The sequence below is a fragment of the Arachis ipaensis genome, chromosome B07 (assembly GCF_000816755.2).
Source record: "Arachis ipaensis cultivar K30076 chromosome B07, Araip1.1, whole genome shotgun sequence".
Lineage (NCBI taxonomy): Eukaryota > Viridiplantae > Streptophyta > Magnoliopsida > Fabales > Fabaceae > Arachis > Arachis ipaensis.
In genome coordinates, this window is record NC_029791.2 from 117,964,853 (window position 1) to 117,977,229 (window position 12,377).

The 12,377-nt window shown below is 36.7% G+C and overlaps 2 protein-coding genes and 1 long non-coding RNA gene across 8 annotated transcripts; 2 read left to right on the plus strand and 1 right to left on the minus strand.

Moving 5' to 3' along the window:
- On the plus strand, positions 1,417-5,756 carry LOC107607805. Its single transcript, XM_016309707.1, has 2 exons — positions 1,417-1,467; positions 4,623-5,756. Exons 1-2 carry the CDS (start codon positions 1,417-1,419, stop codon positions 5,754-5,756), a joined length of 1,185 nt encoding a protein of 394 aa, XP_016165193.1.
- Positions 7,761-8,861, plus strand: LOC107608367. 5 transcript variants are annotated; one of them, XR_001612833.2, is made up of 2 exons: positions 7,761-8,015; positions 8,422-8,861. XR_001612833.2 is itself a non-coding variant. In XM_021106358.1 (2 exons), the coding sequence occupies exons 1-2, from the start codon at positions 7,815-7,817 to the stop codon at positions 8,738-8,740; spliced, it is 465 nt and encodes a 154-aa protein (XP_020962017.1). In that variant the 5' UTR covers positions 7,761-7,814; the 3' UTR covers positions 8,741-8,861. The 5 variants fall into 5 exon arrangements, 1 of the variants encoding a protein (XP_020962017.1); XR_001612835.2 differs by having other exon boundaries at positions 8,431-8,861; XR_001612834.2 differs by having other exon boundaries at positions 8,434-8,861.
- On the minus strand, positions 9,463-11,645 carry LOC107606018. Of its 2 annotated transcripts, none has more exons than XR_001612592.2 (2): positions 11,194-11,628; positions 9,463-9,909 (listed from the first exon to the last, which is right to left on the minus strand). It is a non-coding gene; the product is annotated as an uncharacterized LOC107606018 (long non-coding RNA). The 2 variants fall into 2 exon arrangements; XR_002350503.1 differs by lacking the exon at positions 9,463-9,909 and adding an exon at positions 10,212-10,745 and having other exon boundaries at positions 11,194-11,645.

Below are 12,377 nucleotides of genomic sequence, written 5' to 3' on the forward strand. Positions count from 1 at the left end.
TTATGAGAAAGTATTGGAAATCAATATTAATTGTGTATAATGTGTACAATGAAAAAAAAAAGTAAAATGATAATTAAAAATTAGATCATTAATTAATTATTTAATTTCAAATTTTAAAATTTGAAAAATTAGAATTAACATTTAAACCCATTCACACTACGTATGGTTATTTCTAATCTTACCGTAACATCCAATACACATCCAAAATTTACCGTCATCTTTTTCGATCCTCACCTCGTGTCACTGAATTCCTCGCCGACCATACCGACGCTGCCGCACCCTCCCACCGACACCGTCCTCACCTCCGCCGATCAGCCCAACGTGCCTCGCCCTCCGACGCTCAGCCTAACGTTGCTACCGCTGTTTTCGCACTTCTCTTCCGAATTTCTTCCATTCCTTCATGCCTCTTCTCACTAATGATACCACCATGCTCTTCTTCTTTTTCGGATCCAAACATGGTTTAGCTTCTTTCATGATTTGAGCCATATGCTTCATAACAGTGCCGCTTTCGTCATGCCTAGTCTTTCAAAATTATGTTTCACCACAATAGTCGTTTTTTCTGTTTATTCATCATCATCTTCTTCTTCTTCTATTTTAATGGTCAATTTATGATGGTCATTTCAGTAGGTATGCAGATGGTTATTTTAATTTTTATGTAAATGATTATTTTGATTGGATTGGATTTAATTATATATAATTAAAATATGTTAGATGTTCAATTCATTAAGTATATGGATGATTATTTTATCCTTAAGTGGATAGTTAATAAGGATTAAGTACGATTTTGGTCCCTACAATAGGGGTTGAAAATTTTTTTCATCCCTAACTTTTTTTTTCTTACAAAATCATTCTTAAGATTTACCCTAATTTTAAAATCATCATTTTTATAAAATTTTAATTTTTATTATTAAAATACCCTTAATTAAAAAAATATAAAATTAAAAAAATAAAGGGATTAATTGGGGGAAGGGATCAAGGGCGGGGGAAGAGGAAAGAGGAAAGGGGAAGGGATTACGAGAGGGAAGGGAGAAAGGAGGGGGGAGGGAGCCACCGTCGTACTGGGTTTGTCGCCACCATCGCTAACCCCGAAGAGAGAGAGGGATGCGCGAGTCAAAGGGATTCGCGTCCACCAATGCCGCCGGTCCTCGCCCCTAACCGCTCGATGTTGTTCCTCCCGCGCTCCTTGATGCTCTCTTCACGCGCTCATCCTTGCTCCCCGCATCCTATCCACGACCCTCTTCTTTTTCTTCTTCTTTGTGAACTGAATTTTTTATTTGTTTTACATAATCTAAATTTGTTGTGAAATTTGTTGTGAAATATCTGAATTTTTTACTTAGTGATTCTGATTTGGAATATCTGAATTTTTTGTTGTGGAATTTTTTTGTTTGTGGAATATCGATTTTGTCTATTGATGATATGGGTTTTGGATATGTTGATGTTGCTGCAATGTCATGCTATGTTGATTGGGTGAATTTCTACTTTTGATTTGGCTTGAATCTGGAATCTTGATGCTGCTGAAGATGAAGAAGCAAGGATGAAGAAGCAGAGCAAGAAAGGAAATGACACCTTAGGGACAATTTTGTAAGCAAAAAAAAGTTGGGTACGAAAAAATTTTTCAACCCCTACTTTAGGGACTGAAATCCCCCTTATTTTTATTAAGGGTGAGTGGCGTGTGGCAAATCAAGTAGCGACGGTGAAATGGGATGATTATTGATGAAGGTGGGGTGGCCGCCAATTGAAAAAGAAGAGAATATTGGAGTGAAATGTTTTAGTAAGTTAGGATTTCAGATGGTTATTTTTTTTTGAAATAATTAACTGAATTTTTTAAAAATTTAAAAAAATTGAGAGATTTAAAATTTAATGTGAAATAATTGAATGAGAGTTTTTTAATTTATTATTTATCTCTATTGGACTAAATAACTAATCCATTGTATACATTATCAAGATTTTTTATTCATGTCCCTAGCGGGATTTATATAGATTGAAGTATTTGCTTTAGTAAATGTTTGAATTTGTAAGTGTATTTTTTTGCACAATCACATTATAACAACATTTGTCATACGTAATTTTTTTAGTATAATTGTATTGGATTTGAATTTTTTATATTTTAAATTTTATTTTAGAGAGATTTTTCACTATTTATTTTATAGGTGGGACAAAAAATAATATGAAAGAAAAACTATTCAAAGAGTGCCCTTCCCTTCTTTTAGTCTTTTGTTTTCAAAGCAATTTCAAATTGCAAGCTTAAGTAAAAGAAAGTAGAAGCAAAAGAAATTTTTAATTTTTTTTTACCAAAAATATCTTTAGAAAGTAAGATAGCGACTAATAATCCCCCAAGCATTTGATAAATCAAGTTTCAACATGGATAGTCAAAAGTCACATCTAAATGCAACAAAATGCATAATGCATCTTGCTCAGTACTTTACATTAATCACAAAACAGTAATAAAATCTAGCAGGAATAATGTGGTGCAAAGCATAGCAGAAGAGTTAAATAACATTATTGTTCTTGTTCTTATCCTTATGCTTACTATTATCACTAGGGAGTAGCAAGAAACTCTCTTTATACACAGTACAACTTGGAAAGAAGTATCTTTCTTGTCAAAAATCACGAGGACATGTAAAATGTTGGAGCAGCTCTTCTCTGATATTATATTTGGCAAACTTTAATGGTCCAAATACTGGAGTAGTAGGATCTAGTGCGATAATATCACTATCATTGGATAAGCATAGAGGCTCAAACCTTAAACAAGGAATCTCATACAAAGTCCAAGATGAGTTCACTTTGTATTCCTTCATCACCCATATGTGTGTTTTACGTTCAACAAAGTCCTGATAATACAAGGCTAGGTATCCTCCTAGTGTGACAATTGTGGTAAGACCATGCCTACTGAGTTGCTCGGGCAAAGATATCTTTGAGAAACGTCTTTCCTTCAAATCAAATGTAAGAATACTTTCACGGTAATGTTCTTTATGAGAGTAATACAACCAATGAATAGAGCCATTCAAGAACAACCTAGGAGGTCGCCGCTTCATAAAACCCAATGGTTTGAGGAGTGCAGCATCAAGATTAATCCATGAATTGGTTCTCAAGGACAACTAGACAAACAATCTAAGTGTTGGCAGCCATCATCCTCCTCAGAAGCTACAACAATGAAGTAGTCATCCCGTAAGGCATCATAACCAAATCCATACAGAAGTGCATCACGGGGAAACTTTAAGCACCTGAGCTTACTACGATGAAACATACAAGAGTAAGATATTCTTTTTCTGAATCCGATGAGTGGGTTCCATACTACAAAAAAATATGGCTCTCGACTTAAGAGAACAAACTCTCTGCAGGATCCCATGACACAGAACGTAGAAGGTGGCTTCTTCTTGAAAGGGAAAGATACCTTTTTCAATTGGTAATTGTCGCCATTAAATACTTCTTCTAGGTAAATAAAGTAAGCTTCCGTGGAGTCTCCTAGCTGAACAAGGCATCCATGGGTGGGTGCGAGAGAGAGGTGAAGATGCGATTCCGCAGATCGGAAATTAGAGAGCACCAGAGCTTGGAAACGCACCTGAGGCGAGCGAGATGTCTGATCGGCACCCGCAGTAGAATTATGTGAATCAAGTCAAGAGGGAGGATATCGTGAATGTTCTTGCTCTTGTCATTCTTCTTCTTCTCCATGGTGGATTGCTTTTTTGCCTTGTGCTTCAGCCTTTTCTTCTTATCTATGATTGCTGAGCTTTTCGCAATTCATATACCAATTCACTCAACCCGGAACTTGAAATTGCTTTGAAAACATATCTTATCTTATTTATTTCATCTTTTTTTTTAAATTAAATAGAAAAAGTTAGTTCATCGATGAACTTTTTAAGAAACCTTTTTAAATATTAAAAATATTTAGTTTTATTTTGATTGAGAAAAAAGAACTTTTTAAATTAAATTATATAAAACGACATCTGTAAAAAGAAAACTTGCATCATTTCAATTCTTTTAAAGCTTTAATTTTAAGTTATATTCATAATTTTACCGTGATATGATATTTTTATTGCAATTATACCTAGCTAAAAAAAAACTTATGACAATCGTGAACGAAACAAAGAAAGAGAAGTTTTAGAATCAGAATAAAACTCATCATTGATCACAAATAATAAGAAAATAAAGTTTCAAAATTAAATTTGAAAAAAATAAAAATATATATGTGAAAAATGCGCTATATATTAGTGGAATTCAGTATTGGAAAGTGTTTTTTTTTCTAAATTTAAATAATGATAAGATTAAAATACTTTGAGAAATTGTGAAAATATAAATGTGGAAAGTAACAAACCACACCACAAAGCCAGTACAAGACAAAAAGAAAGAATCACCCAAAACCAACCTACAACTCAGCAACACAATTCCAACCTTATCATAAACTGTACCACCATAATTCTAGAAACATCTTTTTTGCCTTGCTGTAAAAGATGTTGCCAATCATAGAATTACCCAAGTTTCACCACTCAATAATGAGCTGTAGTTTTAGCCCTATTGTATATATATAGCTACCATTTTTATTTGTAATGCAAGAAGAATATAACATTCTTTTCACTCATTGGTCATTGTCTTTTGCTCTCTCTATTTTTCTGCACTTTTAGTGTTCTGTCTTTGATGGTATCAGAGCTCCAATAGGGGCCTGCTGCACATCCACACCATGTCTCAGAACAACCAAGAAAAAAATTGATGTTACCCAATCACCATCCAGTCCATACTATATTCACCCAAGTGAAACACCCTCTACTGTCCTCGTCTCTCCGCCACTCACCGGCGACAACTACCATCAATGGTCTCGTGTTTTCTCCATTGCACTTATCTCAAAGAACAAGATAGGTTTTCTGGATGGAACCATCCCAACTCCAGCCACCGATGACCCACTCTTCCCTTCCTGGCGTAGATGCAACACATTGGTCTCCTCCTGGATTTTCAATTCCCTCTCAGCGCCCATTGCTCAGAGCGTCATTTATTTCGACTATGCAGAAGCAATTTGGGAAGATCTTCGCAACAGATTCTCACAAGGAGACTTGCTCCGTGTTGCTGAGCTACAAGAACAAATTTATTGCCTCAAGCAAGGATCTCTCTCCGTCACTCAATACCACACCGCCCTCCGAGCACTATGGGAAGAGCACGACACGTACCGCCCCGTCAAACCCTGCATATGCCCGGCACGGTCTTACCACGACCAAAACTTCATCATTCGGTTCCTCAAAGGCCTAGACGACCGCTTCACTGTTGTTCGATCCCAAATCTTGCTCATTGACCCCCTTCCACCGGAAAGCAAAGTCTTCAACATGGTGATTCAACACGAGCGCCAACTCCAAGGAGGCGGTAGTGTTCTCGACGAGCCCATCTCCCTCACCAACGCCGTCATCACGCCACAACGGCGCCTAAATCCCGGGCGCGGCCGCGAACGCATCACCAATGGTGGACGCAGTGGAGCCGAAAAAGTATGCGTCTACTGTGGGCGAACCGGCCACACCGTCGACGAGTGCTACGGCAAGCATGGCTATCCACTTGGCCACCCACGCTACCCCGGCCGTCCTCGGTTCAATGATTGCAGCAACTCCACCGCCTCCTACACCAATGCCGCTGCCGCCAACCCTAATTCCTCATATCAACAACAACTCAGCAAAACCGGATCAAGCAAAGAAGAGACCTACCCAACTTCTGGGCCTAGTTTGTCACAAGCCCAATATCAATCTCTCTTAGCTCTTCTCCACAATGTTCATGGGTAGCAGTTTGCAGACAAACCCACACCACAAAGTCAAAATGGGCCATCTGAGGCCAAGTCTGGTATCACTGTTACACATACAAACACTGCATATTGTTCTTTTCATTTCTCATCCCATTTATCACCTAACACACCTTCTATAAGCTCACACAACAATGGCAAATGGATACTAGATTCAGGAGCCACTGACCATATCTGTTCTTCATTATAACTTGGGACATTGTCGACACTCCCACTGATGTGAAGCCCATAGGTTGTCGCTGGGTCTATCGCATCAAACGCCAGCCCGACGGCAGCATTGAACGCCACAAAGCGCGACTGGTGGCAAAAGGATATGCACAAATTGAAGGGGTGGATTACCTTGAAACCTTTTCTCCGGTGGTAAAGATCACCACCATTCGAGTCCTCCTTGCTCTGGCCTCCATCAATAATTGGACACTGCACCATTTGGACATTATCATTGATGCTGGTCTTACCGCTGCCAAACCCTCGTCTACCCCAATGGATGACTCCATTCGCCTCAGCCAAAACACCGGAGAACCCCTTGATGATATCACTGCCTACCGACGGCTCATTGGCCGCCTCATTTACCTCACCACAACCAGGCCTGACATTACCTTTGCTACTCAACAATTGAGCCAATTTGTCCATAACCCAAGCAAAATTCACTTTAATGCAACCCTCCGCATTCTCAAATACTTAAAAGGATCGCCAGGCAAAGGCATCTTTTTTCCAAGGGACTCCCCCCTCCAAATCTCTGGTTTTATTGATGCCGATTGGGGACGCTGTCCCGACACTCGCCGATCTACCACTGGATATTGTTTCTTCCTTGAAAAATCTCTCATATCCTGGAAAACCAAGAAACAGGACACAGTATCTTGTTCCTCAGCCGAAGCAGAGTATCGAGCTCTCTCTACAACTACCAAGGAATTACTATGGCTACTCAACTTGTTTCAGGCTCTCAACATCAATTGCATCCGCCCACCCGCGCTATACTGTGATAATCAAAGCGCCCTCCACATCGCTGCCAACCCTGTCTTCCATGAGAGAACTAAACATCTCGAAGTGGATTGCCACTTAGTTCGCGAAAAAGTTCAAGCTGGACTTTTGCACCTCCTTCCCGTTTCCTCCTCCAACCAACTTGCGGATGTCTTCACCAAAGCACTGCCACCCCGCCTTTTTACTGTCAACATATCCAAGCTGGGATTGAAAGACATCTTTCAATCTTCAGCTTGCGGGGGGCTAACAAACCACACCACAAAGCCAGTACAAGACAAAAAGAAAGAATCACCCAAAACCAACCTACAATTCAGCAACACAATTCCAACCTTATCAGAAACTGTACCACCATAATTCTAGAAACATCTTTTTTGCCTTGCTGTAAAAGATGTTGCCAATCATAGAATTATCCAAGTTTCACCACTCAATAATGAGCTATAGTTTCAACCCTATTGTATATATATAGCTACCATTTTCATTTGTAATGCAAGAAGAATATAACATTTTTTTCACTCATTGGTCATTGTCTTTTGCTCTCTCTATTTTCCTGCACTTTTAGTGTTCTGTCTTTGAGAAAGAAATTAAAATTTGGAAGTAACTGAAAATTTAGAGAAATAATTAAATTCTTAATTAGATGAAAAATTAAGATTAAGGATATATATTTTTTTTTCAATCGATAATTTTCAGAACACATCTTAACAAAATTTAAAAAAAAAAACAGATAAATTTGCTATTATGTAAAACTGTAGAATTTAAGAAAAAAAGATAAATTTGTTATTATGTAGAGGAGACCACTTACATGAAAATGTTCAAAACATCTTTTTTTATGAATTTTTATTTTCAACCAATCAAATTATAGCATATAAAACCGGTTAAACCATATATTTTTGTTAAAATTAAACCAAATAAATTAATTTAAATCAAAAATCAAATAAACCAAATTTTAAACCAATTTAAATTAATTTTTTATTATATATATATATATATATATAAAATAATTATCATATCCCCCTCTCACTCTTCCACGTCTAACTCTCAAGGTCACCGCGCCGTCGTCGCGCGCATGACACTCACCCGAGGGGAACAGTCGTCCCCGGAGGCAGAATCATCCACCATCCTGCTCCCCTCTCCGCCGCTCTGGCTCTTTGGCTCTGCAACTACATGTTTCTCTACCTCTAACTATCTGCGACAGTGTAACTGCATCTCTTCCTCTCTGGTCTCTGGTTCGCTGTTGCTCTTCTTCTCGCCTTCGCCGCCAGTTCAGGTAAGACCTCCCCTTTATCCTCTTCAAAGTTCAATCTGTTGTATTTGTGCTATATTGTTTTCTTCTGTGGTTTATTCTGAATATGCTTATGGTGTATTATTGATGATTCTGTTAAGTTTTGAGTTATTAATTTACTGAATTTTTATTTGAATTCAGTTTATTGATATTGAATTAATGCTGTTGAGATTGATTTATAAATCCAATCTGTTGTACTTATGCTGTATCGAATTTTTCTTCCGAGTTACTAATCTGTATGATTGAATCTTTTCTGTTGCATTGAACTGAATTCATTTATTTATTAAATTTTTCAGTTGAATTTTGCTAAGCTGCATCTTGTTTTACTTGAATTTTGTTGTTGTTGAATCTTGAATTCTTATTATTGAGTTCTGATTTTAACTACTTTCAGTTATTATAGCAGATAAATCATCAAAAAACAACTGATATTGTTTAGATATTTAAAGCAACATGTTGTGCAACAACTAGAAAAGAGAGAAGCACAAGTAATTGAGAAGGAACAACAGCAGGCAACGGTGGTGGCACCACGAGAGAAAAAGGAACCACCGGCTACTGTGTTGGCAGAATCTGTGGAAACGGAAACAGAGCAGGCACTAGTGGTGATAACTGATAAGAATAGAGGAATGGAACCACATCAGACATTAGTAGTTAGTGGGAAAAAAACTAAGTGGAAAATAATGGTGTGCTTGCTTATCTACTGCATTAGCTAAACAAAAATAATTAAGCAGCACTTTCTTGATTATCCCTGACCCTATTATGTAGTCAATTCGATGCACAAATAGAATTGAAGTTAGTCCACAAGTTGGAACATGAAGCCATATTTTTTTTCCCTTTGCTCTCTCCCTCTCTCTCCTCTCCCTCTTGTCTTTCAAACACATCTTATTTTGGATGATGTATTATAGTAGTGTATCAATTGTTACAAAGTAGAGACCCAAGATACATAAATAGAATAACTTTTATAACAGAAATGATAAGCGTATTTTTTCATTTACGTTTAGTTGTCAAAAATATTTTGCTTTTATAAATATCATACTATCTCTTATTATTAAGGTAATTTTTAAATTTTCATTCTACAAATATGAATATTTTACACACCAAAAATCAACTATTATATTTTAATGTGTATTTATATGTTTAACTTTATATAATTTAAATTTATATTTTGTGTTAGCATGTATTAAATAATACTTATACAAAATTGCATATAATTTTAATTACATAGAATATTTAACGTTTTATTGTTTCATCACAAGTGCATAAGGCACCCCAATGACAAAAAAAGAACGCGAAGAAGAAACGTGCAATGCTGCTAAGAGTTAGAGTGTATCTACACCTTCTCACTAATGAAATTGGTTTTTGTTAAGTTTAAACCAATTTAGTTGAACTTAGTTGCCAAAAAGACTTGGAAATATAGCGGGACTGAAAAAAATAATACAAAAATCATAAAATGGCATTTGTATTTCATTCCTCCAAAGTGAATACAAAAGGCATATGCATCCAGGTGCAGTGTCAAGTTGAAGCGCACCATAGCTAATAATACCACCAACCGCCTCAGCATTCTCTGAGAAAACTGAACACAACAAAATACACAACAAATCACTGTTTTCACTTCTATCAATGTTGCTCTCAGTTGAGCACATGCATAAGGCTTCCTGTAGTTTGAAGCAGGCACATACTTCCGTGACCTTTTTGCAATAGCACTTGTACTACTGCTTCTAAAATGATCTGACATGAAAAGTGCAAGCTACGAAGCAATCCTCAAGTTATCAACAACAGCTTGATTTTCAAGAATGTTCAAGTCATTTAAGTGCTTCAGATGTAAGATTGCTGTACAAGCAGAGAGTATAATAGCATCCAACTCCTCATCCCTGTAAGATAGCTGAAATAGAAAAACAATTCAATCACTGTATGTGTTAATAATTGGAAGATATGTGTCCACACACACACCCTTTACCATTGGATAGATCCTTCATCCAATCCAATGGTGAAGAAGGGTTGTTTGTTTAGGGTTGGAAGGAAAATGAGTACAAAGAGTTTCTTCTCTAAAAGACAGCACAAACTAAGTTTATTGACAGCACACAATTTTCATGCAACATCAGCAAACATAGCGTTTCATCAATAACCAAAATCACAGGGGAAGACGTTGGCTCATATAGATCATTAACTGCTATACAGGAAATTGAAGTCAAGAATACATTATACATTGAATGAAGAATGAACCAATTTCGCATACACAAAGGTAAAATGAGACCCAAGTTTTGCACCTTTGCAACTAGCAGAAAAAAACTGATAAAAAACACTAAAGCTATAACTCCTATGAAAAAAAGAAAAACCTTTTTCTATTTAGACGAAATTAAATCCATAACAACAAAATCAAATTTACATTGTCACAAGGCAAGCAATGGGAAAGAAATGTTTGTTTTGTTTCTTTCTTTCTTCCTTCCTTCCCATTCCCTTGATCACACTAATTGTCCAATCAATTGTTCAACCTAGTAAGTAATAACTAATAACACTGCCAAATCAAAATGCTACACAAAGAAAAAAGGACACAAAGTGATAAAAGAAGGGAGCAGGGTGTGGAACTAATAAAATCAGAACGGCTAAAAGTACAGCATGATTGGTAATCCTTCCCAGAAGCCTTGCATTGCAGTGCCATAACATATCATATTATCAAATCTGAGTTAACTCCACCAACCAAAAGTTCAATTGAAGCGCCTAGCATGATCATCAATGTGCATAAAGACAAATTAGTTGTTCCACACAAGAGAAAACCCCCCAATGTAATGTCATTTGTCTTCTCATTTGTTTACATAGGATGAAGCTTTGGCAAATAAGTTTCAATATCAATAATGCATTCACAACCAGACTAGTTTTCTTTCTTTTTTTTAATTCTATATACGTAAAAGTGAAAAAATTATTCCATAAAAATTCTATAATCAGTACCATATTCATCTCAATGATTATTTTCAGCAACAAAAAATTAGCTTAGTGATAGTTTCAACAACAAATTATTCAGGGTTCAGTGATAATCAGTGACGAATTGACAGTCGGTGATTATTTTCAGCAACAAAAGGGTGACTAGTTCAGTGATATTTTCAGCACCAAAATCAAAGGCAGCAACAAAACAGAAAAGGAAAGAACTGGGGAATTTGTAGGAACTCACCAAATTGGGACCAGCTTCTGGTTGTTCGAAGGAAGCTGGCGGCAAGGAGGAATCCCCGGCAACGAGCGCAACGTAGGTGCGGGACTGACTGCGAGACGGTGACGAGACAGGGTACGACAAAGACGACCAGTCCCAGGACCAGCTGCTTCTGCCTCCGGCGACGACGAGGGTAGGGAAGGCGCGCGAGCGCGACTGAGTGCGAGACCAGAGACCGTGATAGAGACCGGAGCCAAGAGAGCGACGACGAGTTGAGTGTGACACCAGACAGTGAGAGACTGGAGCCGAGAGAGGGAGAGAGCTTGGTGCGAGAGCAATGAGCCACAGTGAGAGATGAGAGGACTCGAGCTTCAGAGAGAGAGAGAGAGAGAGAGACGGTGAGGGAGGAGAAGGTCGCTTAAGAACGCTGAGTGACGTCGTATCAGAAATTTAATAAAAAAAATAATTAAGCATGATCCGGTCCGGTTTATTTAAACCAACCAGATCGAACCGGGTTTAAATGCACCAATCACAATGTGATACATTAGCAACTTTAAAAAAAGATGTTTTGAACATCTTTATGGGAGTATCCCCTTATGTAGAATTGTAGAAGTAGTGAAGTTGACTATTGAAATTGTTTCTATTATATATAAATAAACTATTATGTAAAGGTGTCAATTATTAATAGCTTAAAAATTAAAAAAAAGGTGCTTTAATTAATACAATTTTAAAAATGCATTCAATTTTGATAGTTCTATTTTATTTTATCATTCCATGTATTTCTTACAAAACTGTGCAAGTTCAATTAAAATAAAGAAAACACAAAGAATAAATCATAATGATTTGTCATCCAATAATAAATTGAACAGATCTTACTATTTAAATACAGGTATTTGTGAAGATTCTATTTTCTAATATAAGTAGTACTTAGAAGAAGTCTCTATATATTTTGATAAAAATATGTAAGTCATCTTATTTGGTTATATTTTAGATATAGAAAGCAAAGATTTAAAATTGAGAGTCTATCATAAAATTGATGCTTGTTGATAATATGATACCTATGCGAAAAAAAGTTGGCCCCATTCATACTCATTCAACTTTTATACTTTAGCAAATTATATGATAAGTGTTTTATACGTATTTATGACCAAGTGTTATTTTCCATAAGAAAAGGCATTGAACTTGTCTACGAACATTGTCATTAAATT

Coding starts and splice junctions, on each gene's coding strand:
- LOC107608367 (XM_021106358.1), top strand. CDS start 7,815: ATGACACTCACCCGAGGGGAACAGTCGTCCCCGGAGGCAGAATCATCC. Junction 8,016..8,476: donor CGCCTTCGCCGCCAGTTCAG/GTAAGACCTCCC, acceptor AGATATTTAAAG/CAACATGTTGTGCAACAACT.
- LOC107607805 (XM_016309707.1), top strand. CDS start 1,417: ATGGGTTTTGGATATGTTGATGTTGCTGCAATGTCATGCTATGTTGAT. Junction 1,468..4,622: donor TGTCATGCTATGTTGATTGG/GTGAATTTCTAC, acceptor CTGCACTTTTAG/TGTTCTGTCTTTGATGGTAT.